A 20,481-nucleotide genomic window follows, 5' to 3' on the forward strand; every position below is an offset into this window, starting at 1 on the left:
AAACAAAAAACGATTTAGAGAAAATCAAAAAATCGATACAAACCCTCTTGTATCAATCATATTCTGATACTATTATGGATGTCGACACCACCAATTCATCTGCTGCAACATGGTTCCATTTACACTTCTTAATGTTAAAGCACTTATTTTGTCATGACCCGGGCAACGAGTCATGACTTGGTTTATGTTTTTGTATTATTCTTCCTATATTTAAATCTAGTTTGTTCCCAGCGCCACTTGGTTTCTTCTGTTTACATTACGTTGCCAGGGTTGCTTAGAGCAGTGTTTTTCAACCTTTTTGAGCCAAGTCACATTTTTTGCGTTGAAAAAATCCGGAGGCACACCACCAGCAGAAATCATTAAAAAACGAAACTCAGTTGACAGTAAAAAGTCGTTGTCGCAATTGTTGGATATGACTTTAAACCATAACCAACCATGCATCACTATAGCTCTTGTCTCAAAGTAGATGTACTGTCACGACCTGTCACACCATGCCGTGACTTATTTTGAGTTTTTTGCTATTTTCCTGTGTGTAGTGTTTTAGTTCTTGTCTTGCGCTCCTATTTTGGTGGCTTTTTCTCTTTTTTTGGTATTTTTTTTGGTATTTTCCTTTGAGCGATATTTCCCGCATCTACTTTGTTTTAGCAATCAATAATACTTCAGTTGTTTTTATCCTTCTTTGTGGCGACATTGTTGATTGTCATGTCATGTTTGGATGTACATTGTGGACGCCGTCTTTGCTTCACAGTAAGTCTTTGCTGTCGTCCAGCATTCTGTTTTTGTTTACTTTGTAGCCAGTTCAGTTTTAGGTTAGTTCTGCATAGCCTTCCCTAAGCGTCAATGCTTTTTCTTAAGGGCACTCACCTTTTGTTTATTTTTGGTTTAAGCATTAGATACCTTTTTACCTACACGCTGCCTCCTGCTGTTTCCGACATCTACAAAGCAATTAGCTGCCGGCTGCCACCTACTGATATGGATGAGTACTACATGGTTACTCTGCCGAGCTCTAGACAGCACCGACACTCAACAACAACACATAATTTGCAGACTATAATTACTGGTTTGCAAAAAATATTTTTAACCCAAATAGGTGAAATTAGATAATCTCACGGTACACTAGCTTGCCGCGGCACAGTGGTTGAAAAACACGGGCTTAGAGGAGGCATCAGCATTTACTTTGTGATTAGTTTTTTCACCTGTGGTGTAGTAAACACAGCCTTTATTTAAACCTGCCTCGCGATCCACTCAGTCTGGGTCTTTTGTTCGCCATTGACGACTGTTTACGTTTATGTTCGAGGCTAAGCTAAATTAACTTGTGTACTACAGCTCCTAGTGATAATCAATCTGTTGATTTGCCTGGTTTTGGAAATAAAATATCATTCTCACCTTAGAGCTCCTTGCTGCCGTTCATTCTGCATCTTTGGGAAGTGAAGTGAATTATATTTGTATGGCGCTTTTTCTCTAGTGACTCAAAGCGCTTTACATTGTGAAACCCATTATTTACATATTTAAGTTACATTTAAACCAGTGTGGATGGCACTGAGGGCAGGTGGGTAGAGTGTCTTGCCCAAGGACACAACGGAAGTGACTAGGATGGCAATCGAACCTGGAACCATTACGTTTGACTGGCACGGCCGCTTAACCAACTAAGCCACGCCACCCCAAACGACCTTTGCAGCAATGCGACCCATACGCAACATATTTGCTGGTATAGGTTAAAGCTAGGTTGGCTTAGCTATTAGCATGCCTTCCCCTGGCTTGCTCCCTATGTGTAAAATGTTTAGTTTTGTGCTTCAGTGATATTAGTACCTGAGAATGATACTTAAGATACTAGGAAATACTGTTTTTTTGCAATAATAGCGGTGATTATTAATAGTTTAAAGAAGCGGCTCCATTCTTTGAAGAGATACATAATTAACTGCTTGGCGCTTTGTCAGCCAGAGAGGATCAGCGTTTGTGATCAGCATTAAAAGGTGTTAATTGGCAATGGTCAATCACATACAGGGGATCCGGAAAGTATTTACAGCGCTTTTTTTCCACATTTTGTTATGTGACAGCCTTAATTCCAAAATTGAATATATTAATTTTTATTCTTAAAATAAATTCAACACACAATACCCCATAATGACAATGTGAGAAAAAAAAACATAAGTATTCACAGCCTTTGCAATGAAGCTCAAAAGTGAGTTCTGGGGCATCCAGTTTCAACTGATCATCCCTGAAATGTTCCTACAGCTTAATTTAAGTCCACCTGTGGTAAATTCAGTTCGTTGGACATGCTTTGGAAAGGCACACACCAGTCTAAATATAAGGTCCAACACCGTATATGGCAGAGCACAAACCATGAAATAAGTTGATGGAATTGTCATGAGGCACAAATGTGGGGACGTGTACAACAAATATCTGCTGCCTTGAAGGTCCCAATGAGTACGTTGGCCTCCATTATCCATAAATGAAATAAGTTTGAAACCACCGGACTTTTCCTAGAGCTTGCCAATCGTCTAAGCTGAGTGACCCGGGGAGAAGGGCCCAAGTCAGGGAGTTGACCAAGAACCCGATGGTCACTCTGTCAGAGCTACAGCATTCCTCTGTGCAGATAAGAGAACCTTCCAGAAGGACAACCATCTCTGCAGCAATCCACTAATCAAGCCTGTATGGTAGAGTGGCCCAACGTAAGCTATTCCTCATTAGAGTTGGCCAAAATGCACCTGAAAGACTTTCAGACCATTACAAACAAAATTCTCCGGTCTGACGAGATAAAGATTGAACTCTTTGGCGTGAATGCCAGGCCTCATGGTTGGAGGAAACAACGGATGTAAATCCATTTGATTCACATCTTGACACATGGGTTACGATGTGATTCAAAAACATTTTTAATTTATAAAACAAAACGATTCGATATGGTTCGATTTAGTGTATTAACAATTCAATAGTTCAATTTTGATACAGTGTGTGAATTCGATTATATGGTTAACATTTGTTGGACACATTTTTTTTTACACCACAAAAGAACAAAAGCATTCCTATTTATCATAGAGGATAAATAGTTAAGACCTTAGCACCAAACGCTCAGACTAGACCTGTCCAAACTAAGTCGATGAGCATGAATTCATGAAAACTACTCGGATGAGAGGCTAAACGTTTTAAAAGACAACTGATCAATTGAATGCCAAGAGAATAACAATAACTCGATGAATGGAAACACCTATAGGCATATTTATCTTTAAATATAAAAAAGCACGTTCAATAAAAGTTTTTTTAACACAACATATATCACCAAATATGTTGAATTCAATAAAAAAAGCAAACATTTGTCACATGTCAAATATATTTATTTTCCAAGAGTCAAGTCAGTGTCGTCACAGATGCCTACGGGTTCTAGCCAGTGGCTTGACTGGGGCGTGGGACTTCCAGTACAAGGATGGGAAGTGACGTGTGTTGTTGGGGTGAGGGGTGAAAGGTAGTTTGAGTGTTGGGATTGAGCTCGTTGTATGAAAGCATTGAATTTTGTAAATAAAGACAGACAAACTGGGAATCTGTCTCGGCCGCCATTACTTGGAATGTTACAATATTGACGGACGGAACAGCACATTATGACGTTATGGTTCTTGTGGAAATCAGGGCTATTTATTTGACAGGCAGCCATTACACTTGTGTTCGTAGTAGAATTTCTGACCTTTGACCTATATTTAATGTCTGTCAAGAATGTACGCTCAATTAATTTCTCTTCTATTCTGTGCCATTGAATGAACCGGTGTGGGACAAAAGTGAATATTAAGTCGTGCCAACCTGTCTACAGAATGTTTTGATTGTTTAAGTATGATTAAGGAATCCAAGGATGTTGCAAAAACAAACATGACGCACGAGAAAAAAACAGTGACGCACAAGAGATAGATAAAAATGGCAGGAGACCGGGACTTGAGAGAGATTGCTTTTTGGAGTCCTCTGGAGGACGTTTGTGTGTCTGCATGGACAGCTCAATCTGACTTGATAATGGGTAAATAAACTTTTTGTACTAAATTCACTTTTATTGCTGTTTAAGCTTCAGACAATCCACAACACGCTGTTTTAAAGATACACTGTCCCATATTGCTAGTCTTGCGCGTTACCCCGTCCATGTATCTATGGCTATTCTCGTCGCCAGCTACAAGTAACGTAACAAGGGTCTGACTCTTTTCAGGGACAACCCTGGCTCTCGTCTTGTCCGAAAGACAAACATTTGCCAACTGATTTATAGTTCGGTGCAATAACCGGTTTATATGTCTTCCCCCTTGTCGATTGAGGGGGCTGTAACTGACGTAGCCGAACCGACCAATGCTCGAACCGATTTTTGCTCGAACCGGACTCGCATCGTTTTATCGTTTATAACCCTAGAGGAAACCAGGCACAGCTCATCACCAGGCCAATACTATCCCTACAGTGAAGCATGGTGGTGGCAGCATAATGCTGTGGGGATGTTTTTCAGCGGCAGGATTTGAAAGACGAGTCAGGGTAGAGGGAACGATGAATGCAGCAATGTACAGAGACATCCTGGGTGAAAACCAGCTCCACAGCTCTCTTGAGCTCAGACTGGGGCGTTGGTTCATCTTTCAGCAGGACAACAACTCTTATTACACAGCCAAGATATCAAATGAATGGACAACTCTGTAAATATCCTTAAATGGCCCAACCAGAGTCCTGACTTGAATCCCATTAACCATCTCTGGAGAGATCTGATAATGACTGGCACCAACGCTTCCCTTACAACCTGATGGAGCTTCAGATGTGCTGCAAAGAGGAATGTGTAAAAAATGCCCAAAGATAGGTGTGCCGAGCTTGTGGCATCATATTCAAAAAGACTTGAGACTATAATTGCTGTCAAAGGTGCATCAACAAAGTATTGAGCAAAAGATGTGAATAATTATGTACATGTGTTTTTTATTTTTAATAAATTTGCACAATATTCTAAAAAATAAATATATAAATGAATAAAACAATCTTCCTTCTTCCAAACTAACTCCAAATGAGACTTTTGGAATTTGAGAAAATAGTGACATATTTAGTTACTTTGACGGGCATCTCCATAAAAGTGTGTGAGTCCGCCGTTTTTATTCAGTTGTAGTCAATAAGTTATTTATTTATTGTTGTCTATCCCCTTGTCTGTGTGCAGACTGGCATGTACATGCACATGCACATGCATATTTCGCTGTTGCCATTTCTAGTAAAAAGTAGCGTATAGTTCTAAAATATATCGGTCTGAAGACTCGATATGGAAGAGCTAAAATCTACAACAAGGCTGACAGGGAGAAAACACAGTAGAAGTGGACTTGGCCATACCTCATGCCAAAATACAATACCATACCTCCTTCCTGAAAGGATCGATTAAAGCCACCACTGCTGCATATTTGCCAATCAGGGTTGTATACATGGCCACTAAATCATCAGCAGACTTAAAAACTCCTGTCGCAATCTCATACTTTTCTTTGGTCTGAATGGGAAAAAAGAAGAAGCTATCAGTTATTTTTCTTTCACATGAACTCACTTTCTGATTTGAACACTGCAAAATAGTTTTCATGAACTTACATAGTCCATTAGGTTGGGTGCAGCACAGTTGACCGCCAAATGGATCTCTACTCCCAGTTCCAGTTCCAGATTACTACAAGCTTCAGTGATCAGATCAAGAGCCTGTTCAGGGCGATCGAAGCTCACAGGCATCACTCCACTGTCCCTCAGAATGGCTTGGGTGGTCTTGGATCAAACACAACAATATAACTTATTTAACGGTGAATAAGTATCTTAGTTTACCCCATTACTGTCACACCTGGGTGAAGTCTTGTCTGGGTTTCGTCTGGTTTCATGTTGTCTTGTCATTTCCTGTTTTATTTTGAAATGTTAACACTTCCTCTTGTTTCAGATCACTTGCTCTTCCTCCTGTTTCACTGGTCTGATGTCTTTCCTGATTGCGTGATTGTGCCCACTTGTGTCACCCTCCCTCATGTGTATAAATGTCTCGTCCGCCTCCTGTTCTGAGCCAGAGTGTTTCGTATCTTCTTGTGTGTACCTCCAGCGTTCCTTTGCCACAGCCTCGTCTACAGCCATAGCCACGTTTTTGTGTACTTTTTGATCCACGGGAGATTCTTGATTTGTAAAGTTTTGTCAGGTAAGATTAGCTTCCTAGCATCGCCTCAGTTGGAGCGCTTTTTGTTGTATTTGGTAGTTTTTGTTCTTAGCCCCTTTTTCCCTCCACAGTCGGAGCGTTTTGAGTTGTTAATATTTTTGTAAGTTTAGTGGTCAGGTTAGATCTGTTTTGATAGCCTGTTTTGTTTCTCCCGTTTTGGACCCCTTCCCTTGTTAGAATAAATATCTGTTTCTGAAATCCTGCATCTGTGTCCAGAGTCCTATTCGAGTCGTGACAATTACAAATATAGATGATATTTTATACTATCTTGTTTTATTCTGTTTTTATGTTGGTGTATGTTTATGTAGTACCATTGCACCATAAACAATGCCTTGTCTGTGAACCCTTTGACTGACAACTGCAATAGAAACATTCTGATTTAGAAATATATCAACTGTCCAGATCTTTATGAAACAGAGCTTAAGTGACGTGCTTGTGATTGTAAAGATTAAGTGGGAGGACACATAGACCAATCATTTGTGCTGGTATGATTGACACTTTCACGAAGTAGGGGGGCTATGTATTTTATGATTTTTATGAATATTAAATGCATTAAAGCTTCTCTGACACTTCATATACTCTTAAAATATGTCATACACTCTAAAACATACATCAATTTAAACTTAAATGGGTATTCAAATATTATTGTATTCGGTAGCGACTATCCTGCACCACTGTTTCGTCACATCTGGTGCGGGGGATCTAGCTATAACACGCTTGAAGTAAATGTCCACTAGAATTATATGCGTTAATCTCATTTAATATAAAAAAAGCTTGATCAATAAATTACATCCAGATAGGCATTATCTGGTTGCATGTTGAGTGAATTTGCAGGTATCACAAAAAATGGTAAGAACACCTAAAGACCATGCAGTCCTAGTATTGTTTAGCGGTAAAAACAGTATGACCTTCTGCTACCAGCACCCGGTGCACTGTGATACTTGCTCTTATAGGGACCAGAATCTTGCATAAAAAAAGTATGGCCAACTAAATAAAAGGCACAATCGTTGCTACCAAAGACCTGTGCGGCTGTGTATGGAAGCATGCAATTGCAATTGTTCTGACATTAGTTTTCCTGATGAAATCAAACAAAATAGTAAGTCTAAATATTTTTATAAACATACTGCAGCTCGTAAACTTACAACAAAACATGCTTGTATTTCATCAAAGTATAATGTTGCGGCCGTATTTGATGCACTCTGCTGCTCCATTCATGACCGGTGTCGGAAAGTTTAAAAAAAAAAAATAAACATAACAACCAAAAAATAACTTATTACCCCAATTTTGCCAAAATCTTCATTAGCTTTGGACTAACAATCGTAGCAATATTATGACTTTGGTGTGAAATATGTCAACTGTGGTGGCAGCCTCCAACGTATTGTTTGTAATCACTGTGCTATCTATGCCTATGCTTAGACAAACTTTGTTGATCCGCTATCATCTATTATTACACCCACACTTGGGTTTATTTTACTCTTTGAAAAATGTCACAAGCGAGGTGCTGGACATTGAGTCCGAGTGGACCATGTTCTGCACCTCTATTGTCGAGGCGGCCGATTAGAGCTGTAGCCGCAAGGTGGTTGGGGCCGGTCGTGCCGGTAATCCTAGAACCTGCTGGTGTTTAGCGGTAAGGGATGCCGTCAAGCTGAAGAAAGAGTCCTATCGGGTTCTTTTGGCTCATAGGACTCCGGAGGCAGCGGACAGGTACCGACAGCCCAAGCAGTGTGCGGCTTCAGCGGTCGCGGAGGCGAAAACTCGGACATGGGAGGAGTACGGGGAAGCCACGGAAACTTCCGGACGGCTTAGAAGCAGTTCTGGTCCACCATCTGCCACCTCATCTTCACCGTGTATGGTGAAGATGGTGTTCTGCTGACCTCGACTGCGGATGGTGTGGATCGGTGGAGGGAATACGTTGAATACCTCCTCAATCCCACCAACACGTATTCCTATGCTGAAGCAGTCCCTGGGGAATCTGTGGTGGGCTCTACTATTCCTGGGGCTTCTCTGCTTTTTGCAGATGATGTGGTCCTGATGGCTTCATCTGGCCAGGATCTTCAGCTCTCACTGGACCGGTTCGCAGCCAAGTGTGAAGCGACTGGGATGAGAATCAGCACCTCCAAGTCCGAGTCCATGGTTCTTGCCCGGGAAAGGGTGGAGTACCATCTCGTGGTTGGGGAGGAGATCTTGCCCCATGTGGAGGAGTTCAAGTATCTCAAAGTCTTGTTCACGAGTGAGAGAAGAGTGGATCGTGAGATAGACAGGCGGATTAGTGCGGCGTCTTCCGTAATGTGGATACTGTATCGATCCGTTGTGGCAAAGAAGGAACTGAATCGAAAGGCAAAGCTCTTAATTTACCGGTTCCCATCCTCACCTATGGTCATGAGCTTTGGGTTATGACCGAAATAACAAGATCACGGGTACAAGCGGCTGCAATGAGTTTCCTCCACCGGGTGGCGGGGCTCTCCCTTATCCGGGAGGAGCTCAAAGTAAAGCCGCTGCTCCTCCACATCGGGAGGAGCCAGATGAGGTGGTTCGGGCATCTGGTCAGGATGCCACCCGAACACCTCCCTAAGGAGGTGTTTAAGGCACGTCCGTACGGTAGGAGGCTACGGGGAAGACCCAGGACACGTTGGGAAGACTTAGTCTCCCGGCTGGCCTGGAAAGGCCTCGGGATCCCCCGAGAAGAGCTGGACGAAGTGGCTGGGGAGAGGGAAGTCTGGGCTTCCCTGCTTAGGGCTGCTGCCCCCGCGACCCGACCTCGGATAAGCGGAAGAAGATGGATGGATGGACGGATGAATGGAGGGATGGGTTACTCTTTCAATGTCTACTTCATCTACTTGTATTTGTGTTTGACTTTCTCTTCTGCTGTTACAGAATAGCATTATCTTAATTTTACTAAAATTCAAGCATAGTCTTTTTGTTAAACCATCTCTAATTTGTTAATTTCTTCTAGTGTTTTTTGTATTAGTTTCTGTGTGTTCTCTCCTGAACAAAACACATACGTTTTGTCGTGTGTTTACCTCGCGCAAAAACTAGAGTGTTTCGCCATTGTTGGTGGCGAACTTTCACTTCCAACACTTGTCTTCTTTTCAGGTTGTTTGGAAAGCAATGTAAAAACGTTTCACAATTCTTACTGGTGGACAACCCTGCAAAACAGGGCATTTTTACACCTCAAAAAACGAGGAAGCGCCACAGTCACATAGCTCAAAGTTGTAGCAGTCATGGCACCCTGAAGTCATGTGAGTGCCTTTTGACCAATTATTGAGAAGATCCATCTGAAATAGAGTTGGCCATACTCTCTTAATACACGACTCTGATAGGGACACCAATACTGCCACCAGTGGTCAACTGACAAATAGCATGTAATACAACCAAATATCCTACACCAAACAAACCACACCCAAAGAAAACCTCCTACAGTATTCTGTGATGTAACATTATCAGAGAACGACAAGGGATTTTTATTTTGAAGGTGGTTTCTCCCTCCTCTAGTCTCGGTAGTATCTGTACGGTGGTTAAGCACAGTGGCTTAAACACGGCAGAGGTTTACGTTTTAGAGCTCGTGTTTGATGTTTCTTCCCATGTTGTGCCTTGAAAAACTCACCAGTAAGGGTGATTGATTGTTGTCTTGTATGTCTTACATTTATCAATTATTGTACCAGCATTTGTCACATTTATCTCACAAAGCTTCTTGATCTGTGGGCATCAAAATGCTTGCTGGTTGGTTAGAAATTCAATATTCACATTCTCCAATTCTCCATAAAATAAATAGTTACCTTTATTTAAAGGGGCCCTATTACATATACCAACTTTTCTTTCTTCTGCTGTATTGTATTTGGGATCTGCATAAGTCCCAAAATGTGGGGACTTACAGGTATATATATATATATATATATATATATATATATATATATATATATATATATATATATATATATATATATATATATATATATATATATATATATATATATATGAGTAGACGACACAGACCACAAGATGGCGTAGTTGCTCTATGATTTATTTTATATATATATATATAATAACATGGCTGTGATATTTTTAAAACAATCTTGCGTTCCTTCAAACTTCCTCCAGATGAGCTGTTTGGAATTTGCCCCAGGTGTGATGTTTTTCCCAGGTGTGACGGATTATCCACATATGGTACGAATTTACCTGAAACATCTTTGCGCGAATCAGCCATTTTAAAACTATGTACGAGCATCTGTAGTCCACAAGGTGTCCACAATGGAACACTCAAGGAATGGAAATTCTGTTGTTGGTTGCTTTGACCAGCAAATCCATCCATCCATCCATTTTCTACCGCTTGTCCCTTTCAGGGTTGCGGGGGATGCTGGAGCCTATCTCAGCTGCATTTGGGCGGAAGGCGGGGTACACCCTGGACAAGTCGCCACCTCATCGCTGTTATGTTTACTGGTAGGAGAGTAGATGACACACACCACAAGATGGCGTAGTTGCTCTATGATGTATATATATATATATATATATATATATATATATATATATATATATATATATATATATATATATATATATATAACAAACAATATTATTAATTAACAATGGTATGGTGTGACAAAATCCAAGAGAGTGTATGGTGTGTGACTATGTGTGGAGATTAGCTGTTGAGTGTTACCGGTAGTGTTGAACAAGAGGAAAGTCCAAAAGGGGCTGGGCAGGCTCCTATGTCTGTGAGCAGGCAGGGAGTCAGGGCGAATAGAGAGGCGTCAAAGGTCCGTGTCCAAGCGGGAGTTCTTGATCCAAGAGGCAGTCCGGGAAGCAGGGGGTGACAAGGAAGTTGTGCCTTAGTTTTAACTTTTATAATTGGCGGCGGCGTGCCTTCAACTGTGAAGAAGTCCCTCTGAGTGTGTGCAAAGCAAACTAAGCTGCTTCAAAAACCTGAGCCAATATAAATATCGATTTTTTTGAAAAACTACTTTTAATGGTGGGTGGGTGCCAACGATTTATGGCAATAGAGGAGACATTGAAACAGTAAGTAATAACAATAGGTTAAAAATGTGTGAATGATACGCGCAATGTTAGCTCGATTTGTTGTGTACAGTAGTTAGTCTGGCCTTCTATTGTAAAACAACAGCATATACGTCCAGCGTCAATACAAATAATACTTTTTCAAAAAAGTACTTTTTCAGTGCCTACTGTGTTTGGCAATGGACCAGTTAGTAATATAATCCGTTATTACGTGAGCAATGTAGCTCGTAGCGTGGCTTACTGTATAGCCTTGAGGCTATTGTTTACAAAAAGCCTTTTTCAATTTACACATGTATATATATGTCCAGGATCGAGCATTTGAGAGATACAGACTCAGTAGAGGTTTAACCTTAGCCAACGTATAGTACCAGATTTGAAGCCGGGCTTTCTTTCTTTCTCTCCTTTGCCCGCACTGTCTCCTCGTTGTGCCGACAGCAAACCACGGTAAGCCTGCTGGTCTCGCCATATCATCTAGGATGTTGTGTTGTGGTAAAAATCACTCAAAACAGATTGGTGGCTGTCACCAATTTCCATAAGGTCTGATAGTGCAAAATAAAAGCAAGAAAGCTAAATCAATACAAACATGGCTGCTGGGGCGGGGACGAAGTTTCACTCAGCGTGAAGGGGCGTGGCGAGGAGGAGTTAATTTGCATCTCAACACGACTTGTTTTCAAAGGGATCCCAAAAGTGGTTTGAAAATGGTGTGTAAAACAAAATTTATGCAAGACCACAAAAAAGTGTTTTGAATGTAGAAAAAAAAATCATAATATGACCCCTTTAATGTTTTGATAAGATATTTCTTTTTTCAACATTCTGCCTCTCCGGCAAAGTAAAGAGAAAAATATACAGACCTTTCATGTATTTTTAATTGGAAGGTTTGGATCGCAAGGTTATGGCAATTGTGTGTTTAAAGTATTTTGTATTTTTCTTAACCTGATAATTATTTAAATCCATTTAAACATGCAGTATTGTGTTTTATTATATCCTATCATACAACCTGTAAGAATACTCCTTGAATGCTTCTGATGGTTCATATTCTATCAATGAATGGCAGCATCTCTCACCCCACTTTTTGCTGAAGTGTTCACTATTTTCATCATTTCTTGCTGTAACTGCATTGCCATTGTGATGATCTGTTAAAGAAAGGTCATAGTTCAGCATGAGACAATGTGGACATGAACTAGCAATGAAAAAAGCAAAGTGGAAAAGTGTTCTGTGGTCTGACGAGTCCACATTTCAAATAGTTTTTGGAAACTGTGGACGTCATGTCAAGATCCCATGCATCCTCAAGGAGAACAAAGAGGAAAAGAACCATCCGGATTGTTATAGGCGCAAATTTCAAAAGCCAGCATCTGTGATGGTATAGAGGTCTATTAGTGCCCAGGGCATGGGTAACCTACACATCTGTGAAGGCACCATTAATGCTGAAAAGTACATACAGGTTTTGGAGCAACCTATGTTGTCATCCAAACAACGTTATCATGGACTCCCCTGCTTATTTCAGCAAGACAATGCCAAGCCACGTGTTACAACAGCATGGCTTCATAGTAAAAGAGTGTGGGTACTAGACTGGCCTTCCTGTAATCCAGACCTGTCTACCATTGAAAATGTGTGGTGCACAATGAAGCCTAAACTACCACAACGGAGACCCTGGACTGTTGAACAACTTAAGCTGTACAACAAGCAAGAATGGGAAATAATTCCACCTGAAAAGCTTCAAAAATTGGTCTCCTCAGTTCCCAAACGTTTACTGAGTGTTGTTAAAAGGAAAGGCCATGTGCCAACTTTTTTGCAACGTGTTGCTGCCATTAAATTCTAAGTTAATGATTATTTGCAAAAAACATAAAAAAATATTGTCTTTGCAGTCTATTCTATTGAATATAAATTGAAAAGGAATTGCAAATCTTTGTATTCTGTTTTTATTTACGATTTACACAATGTGCCAACTTGACTGGTTTTGGGTTTTGTACAACAAGAGAAGTATCCCACACTTATCTTTTTTAAAGTAAATCTATCCAGGACAAGCACACAAGTCCAATAACAAAACACACCTCTCCAGGTTTCACTGTCATTGCCAATTTGAGCGATGAAGTCACCCAGCAGAACAAGGGATACCTGAGGGAGCACTCTCCAGTACTCTTTTGCAGCAATCTATAAGGTGTGTGTACTCTGAGCTGCTGTTTGGTGCACCCCCTAACTAAGGTGGAGGGAAGCTACCCTCCTGTCTACTAAGTTAAACTCCAATGTACAGGCTTTGAGCCGGGATGCAACAAGAATTGCCACCCCAGCCCATTGTCTTTCACTGATTGTAATGCCAGAGTGGAAGAGAGTCCAGCCCCTCTTGAGAGGATTGGTTCCAGAGCCCTTGCTCTGCGTCGAAGTGAGCCGTAACTTCTCCACCTGCTCAGGCTCCTTCCCTCCAAGCGAGGTGACGTTCCACGTCCCAAAAGCAAGCTTCTGAGGATCGGACTGCCAAGGAAGGGCCCTGCCTTTCGGCTGCCGCTGAGCTCACACTGCAACCTACCTCTATGCCCCCTCCTATGAGTGGTGAGCCCATTGGAGGGAGGACCCACGTTGCCTCTTCGGGCTGTGGGGACTGGCCCGTCCACCAAGCGCTCGCCATCGAGCCCCAACTACAGGCCTGCCTCCAGAGGGGGGCCCCGGTGACTCGTGTCCGGGCAAGGGAAAGCTGAGTCTTCGATTTTTCTTCTTCATGAAGGTCTTTGAGCTGCTCTTTGTCTGGTCCCTCACCTAGGACTTGTTTGTCTTGGGAGACCCTACCAGGGGGCATAGAAGCCCACGTCCAACATAGCTCCTAGGATTATTGGAACACGCAAACTCCTCTACCACAATAAGGTGGAAGCTCAGAAAGGTGTATATATATATACATATATATATATATACATATATATATATATATATATATATATATATATATATATATATATATATATATATATATATATATATATATATATATATATATATTAAGATATATACATATATATATTAAGATATATATATATCTATATATATATTAAGATATATACATATATATATTAAGATATATATATACATACATATATGTACAGTCGCGATATATTATATATATATATATATATATATATATATATATATATATATATATGTATATATATATATATATATATATATATATATATATATATATATATATATATATATATATATATATATATATCGCGACTGTACATATATGTATGTATATATATATCTTAATATATATATGTATATATCTTAATATATATATATATATATCTTAATATATATATGTATATATCTTAATATATATATATATATATATATATATATATATATATATATATATATATATATATATATATATATATATATATATATATATATATATATAAGATATATACATATATATATTAAGATATATATATATATATATATATATATATATATATATATATATATATATATATATATATATATATATATATATATATTAAGATATATACATATATATATTAAGATATATATATACATACATATATGTACAGTCGCGATCAAAAGTTTACATACACCTGTAAAGAACATAATGTCATGACTGTCTTGAGTTTCCAATACTTTCTACAACTCTTATTTTTTTGTGATAGAGTGATTGGAGCACATACTTGTTGGTCACAAAAAAATTCATGAAGTTTGGTTCTTTTATGAATTTATTATGGGTCTACTGAGAATGTGACCAAATCTGCTGGGTCAAATATATACATGCAAGTATACAATACAATGTTATTATTTGGTTACATGTCCCTTGGCAGGTATCACTGCAATAAGGTGCTTTTGGTAGCCATCCACGAGCTTCTGGCAAGCTTCTGGTTGAATTTGTGACCACTCCTCTTGACAAAATTGGTGCAGTTCAGCTAAATTTGTTGGTTTTCTGACATGGACTTGTTTCTTCAGCATTGTCCACACGGGCTGATGATTTTAGGTTGTCCTGAAGAATTTGGAGGTAATCCTCATTTTCCATTGTCCCATTTATTCTCTGTAAAGCACTGGCAGCAAAACAGGCCCAGAGCATAATACTACCACCACCATGCTTTTGATGGTAGGCGTGGTCCATCCATCCAGCTTCTTCCGCTTATCCGAGGTCGGGCCGCGGGGGCAGCAGCCTAAGCAGGGAAGCCCAGACTTTCCTCTCCCCAGCCACTTCGTCCAGCTCTTCCCGGGGGATCCCGAGGTGTTCCCAGGCCAGCCGGGAGGCATAGTCTTCCCAACGTGTCCTGGATCTCCCACGTGGCCTCCTACCGGTCGGACGTGCCTTAAACACCTCCCTAGGTAGGCGTTCGGGTGGCATCCTGACCAGATGCACGAACCACCTCATCTGGCTCCTCTCGATGTGGAGGAGCAGCGGCTTTACTTTGAGCTCCTCCCGGATGACAGAGCTTCTCACCCTGTCTCTATCTCCGGCGGAGGAAGCTCATTTCGGCCGCTTGTACCCGTGATCTTGTCCTTTCGGTCATGAACCAAACTCATGTCCATAGGTGAGGATGGGAACGTAGATCGACCGGTAAATTGAGAGCTTTGCCTTCCGGCTCAGTTCCTTCTTCACCACAACGGATCGATACAGCGTCCGCATTACTGAAGACGCCGTACCGATCCGCCTGTCGATCTCACAATCCACTCTTCCCTCACTCGTGAACAAGACTCTGAGGTACTTGAACTCCTCCACTTGGGGCAGGGTCTCCTCCCCAACCCGGATATGGCACTCCACCCTTTTCCGGGCGAGAACCATGGACTCGGACTTGGAGGTGCTGATTCTCATTCCAGTCGCTTCACACTCGGCTGCAAACCGATCCAGTGAGAGCTGAAGCTCCTGGCCAGATGAAGCCATCAGGACCACATCATCTGCAAAAAGCAGAGACCTAATCCTGCAGCCACCAAACCAGATCCCTTCAACGCCTTGACTGCACCTAGAAATTCTGTCCATAAAAGTTATGAACAGAATCGGTGACAAAGGGCAGCCTTGGCGGAGTCCAACCCTCACTGGAAAGGGGTCCGACTTACTGCCGGCAATGCGAACCAAGCTCTGACACTGATCGTACAGGGAGCGGACCGCCACAATCAGACAGTCCGATACCCCATACTCTCTGAGCACTCCCAACAGGACTTCCCAAAAGACACGGTCGAATGCCTTCTCCAAGTCCACAAAGCACATGTAGACGTTTGGGAAAACTCCCATGCATCCTCAAGGATCCTGGCGAGAGTATAGAGCTGGTCCACAGTTCCACGACCAGGACGAAAACCACACTGTTCCTCCTGAATACGAGGTTCGCCTATCCGGCGTAGCCTCCTCTCCAGTACACATGAATAGACCTTACCGGGAACGCTGAGGAGTGTGATCCCACGATAGTTGGAACACACCCTCCGGTTCCCCTTCTTAAAGAGAGGAACCACCACCCCGGTCTGCCAATCCAGAGGTACCGCCCCCGATGTCCACGCGATGCTGCAGAGTCTTGTCAACCAAGACAGTCCCACAGCATCCCGAGCCTTAAGGAACTCCAGCCGGATCTCATCCACCCTTGGGGCCTTGCCACAGAGGAGCTTTATAACTACCTCAGCAACCTCAGCCCCAGAAATAGGAGAGTCTACCACAGATTCCCCAGGAACTGCTTCCTCATAGGAAGACGTGTTGGTGGGATTGAGGAGGTCTTCGAAGTATTCCCTCCACCGATCCACAACACCCGCAGTCGAGGTCAGCAGAACACCATCCTCACCATACACGGTGTTGACACTTTCCAGTACTCCCTCGAGTGTTTCCAAAAAGGGTGTGTACTCTGAACTGCTGTTTGGTGCGTAAGCACAAACAACAGTCAGGACCCGTCCCCCCACCCGAAGGCGGAGGGAAGCTACCCTCTCGTCCACTGGGTTGAACTCCAACGTGCAGGCTTTGAGCCGGGGGTCAACAAGAATTGCTACCCCAGCCCGTTGCCTCTCACTGCGTGCAATGCCAGTGTGGAAGAGAGTCCAGTCCCTCTCGAGAGAACTGGTTCCAGAGCCCTTGCTGTGCGTCGAAGTGAGTCCGACTAGATCCAGCCGGAACTTCTCCACCTTGCGCACTAGCTCAGGCTCCTTCCCGCCCAGCGAGGTGACATTCCACGTCCCAAGAGCTAGCTTATGTAGGAGCCCAGCTCACAACGCACCCGACCTCTATGGCCCCTCCCATGAGTGGTGAGCCCATCGGAGGGGGGACCCACGTTTCCTCTTCGGGCTGTCACCAGGCGCTCGCCATCGTGCCCCAACTCCGGGCCTGGCTCCAGAGTGGGGCCCCGGTGATCCGCGTCCGGGCGAGGGAAATCGGAGTCTCGGTTTTTGCATTTCCATAGAAGTCTTCGAGCTGCTCTTTGTCTGATCCCTCACCTAGGACCTGTTTGTCTTGGGAGACCCTACCAGGGGACATGGAAGCCCCCGGACAATATAGCTCCCCGGATCATTGGGACACGCAAACTCCTCTACCACGATAAGGTGGCAGCTTAGAGTAGGAGTGGTGTCCCTGGGAATAAAGGCCTCACCTTTTCTCCTCCATACATATTACTTGGTATTGTGGCCAAACAGCTCAATTTTTGTTTCATCTGACCACAGAACTTTCCTCCAGAAGGTCTTATTTTTTTATGTGATGTCAGATGAAACAATAAGCATCATTGGTAATTTCCTTTTTTATTTCGATCAAAGTCATCAATGTTGAAATAATAGCCCTTGGTTCTCAGCGAGTATTCTATATTTGTTAATGAAATTGTCCAATCTGTTATTTAACAGTTTTTCAATGACTTTAGAAAATTGTGAATGTCAAGAAACAGGTCTATAGTTTGTAAATTGGTGTTTGTCTCCAGTTTTATAAATCGGTACAACTTTAACTATTTTCATTTATTTTGTTCCTGTTTGAAATTATATGTTACTGGTACATTAATGGTCCTGAGATCTCTTCAATAACCTTTTTTATTGTTTCCATATCAAATCCATCACAATCGTTTGAAGTCTTGGATTCACATATTTCCTCTTGTGTCACTTTCATGAGCAACATTGAGTTGGGATTTCTATCTTTGGGGTCATTAAAGTCCTTGGATGAAACTCTGTCTGGAATCCTTTCCCCCAATTTTGGTCCATTATTTACAAAATAATTATTAAAGCTTTCAACTTCTTCCTTCATGTTGTCATTATATACGTGTCTGTCTGAGAAGTAATGGAGGTAATCCCTCTTAGTACCATTTTTAATAATGCTATTGAGGATGCCCATGTTGCTCTTATATTGTTCTAGTTCCTGTCTAATAAATGACTAATATTCTTTTCTACATGTTTGTGGTATGCTAGTTAGCCAGTTGTTATACTTTTTGTACAAATGTTCTGCCTCTGTAGTTATTTGTGTTGTACATTCTCTATATAATGTATTCTTCTTATTATAAGCATTTTTTTCATCCTTTTGATTATTCTTTCTCTGCTTTCTACTGAGTTGTTTCCATGGACAATGTGCATCATAAAGCATTATGAACGTATTTAAAAAATTACCATATGCTTCATAAACATCATTTTCATTGTGGACATTGTCCCAATTTTGCTTTTGTAGCTCATTTTTGAAAGCAATCATACTCTTCTCTGTGCATAGAATTCAACATATCTTTAGTCGTCCATGTTCCTCTTCTTGTAGTTTCCAGTATATATTGTGAAAACTGGCAGATGATCACTAATGTCGTTTATAAGTAGACCACTTGTAGTGTTAATATCAAACTCATTGCTAAAAATATTATCAAAAAGTGTGGCACAGTGTCCTGTAATTCTGCTTGGCTTTGTGATTTTAGGATATAAACTGATGCTATACATTGTATCAATGAAGTCGTCAATGGACTTTTGCTTCTTAGGGGTCAATAGGTCAATGTTGAAGTCACCATATAAGACAATTATTTTTTGACCAGTGTCTATAAAATTTGCCTTCATCCAGTCTTCAGGTGTTTCAATACTTGACTTAGGTGATCTATATATACAACTGATGAATATGGTTTTCCCTTTTTTCATGACATATTTCAATAGCCAATTACATGTTTTTTACCATTTTGTAGTGCAGGTTCTTCATCACATTGTGGAGCATCACAATACCTCCGAACAGGTGAGACTAGGCAGAGGGCCAGCCATCACAATGAAAGCATGCACCAGGCGGTCAAACTACGGCAACCTCAAGGTGTGGTCATTGAAGGCAAGTACATCCCTAATTTTTATCCTCAATCAGGCTGATGTGTGGCCACCTGCCCCAAGGCAGCTGTGTCAGGTTGGCAATCACTGTTTTTGATTTAAATAGCACCTCAGTGTTTGTTTGACTCATTGTGTGGCTGGCTCCCTGCTGGGAAAGGTCTGCTTCCATCGGGCGGTAAGTGTGTTGCTCCAATGAAATATAGTTTGTAAATTAGTCTGCTAAATGTGTAATATGTTTCATTCATTGAATGCTGTGATTTATTGAACTTTGCACTGATCAGAGATTTCTCTGCTCTATGTTCCAGGCAATTTAGGAGACCTGATCAAGGCATGAGAAATGCTATAATTTGTTTGTTTAAATGAAAGCCCCAACCGGGAGGAATTTAAGTTAACCTGCATTCCAAAAAAGTGACTGAATAAAGCAACGCTGCTGCGTTTGAACCCTAACAGAACTGTCTCTGGGAGGTTGGTTTGTGACCGCACATCACAACGTACAGAGCTACTCCTTCTCCGTTTGTGTTGATTCTGTTGATGTAATTTAGTTCATATCCTTCCATTTCTTTTTTATCATCAATCAATGTTTCTGTGACAGCGATCACTTTAAAGGGTTCCCTGAAATCTTCCCTGCTTTCTCAAGTCGCATGCTTTCTTGGCGGTTTCAGCATTACGTTTTGTGAGGTGCTCATTCATGTACACATTTGTATCCTTCAACTTATTTCCCTGTTTCAGCAGTGCCATTTTAGATTTTCTGTTAACAAGTTTCACAAGGATGACTGGAGTGGTGTTGTTGTTTCTTCCATTCAGTGGGATACTTGTTTCGCTGGTATTAATGTCAATTTTCAATGTCCTTTGATTGCAGAAAGTTGACCACTTGCTGTTCTGCTGAGGCAACATCCATTTAATCTGGTTTTCCTCCATTATTTACATCTTTTGCGTAGGATCTCGGTTTAATTCAGTGCCCTGTCACAATGATATCATTAATTTGTTTATCTTGATCCATTTCACTTATGATATTCATCAGCATGTTATCTTGTTTCACTGCAATATTTTGTTCTTGAAGAAACTTC

General features: G+C 41.3%; 1 protein-coding gene across 3 annotated transcripts in view; it reads right to left on the reverse strand.

Moving 5' to 3' along the window:
* The window catches only part of eno4 (enolase 4), a 189,187-nt gene that overhangs the window by 53,047 nt on the left and 115,659 nt on the right, over positions 1–20,481 (reverse strand). For all 3 annotated transcript variants that reach the window (XM_062058922.1, XM_062058921.1, XM_062058920.1), the window contains 3 exons: positions 12,232–12,300; positions 5,563–5,727; positions 5,342–5,467 (listed from right to left, as the gene is read on the reverse strand). In XM_062058922.1, the coding sequence (XP_061914906.1) occupies positions 5,342–5,467; positions 5,563–5,727; positions 12,232–12,300 (360 nt within the window). The remainder of the gene's footprint in view (positions 1–5,341; positions 5,468–5,562; positions 5,728–12,231; positions 12,301–20,481) is intronic.

This window comes from Entelurus aequoreus, linkage group LG09 (assembly GCF_033978785.1).
Source record: "Entelurus aequoreus isolate RoL-2023_Sb linkage group LG09, RoL_Eaeq_v1.1, whole genome shotgun sequence".
In the NCBI taxonomy this organism is placed as follows: Eukaryota; Metazoa; Chordata; class Actinopteri; order Syngnathiformes; family Syngnathidae; genus Entelurus; species Entelurus aequoreus.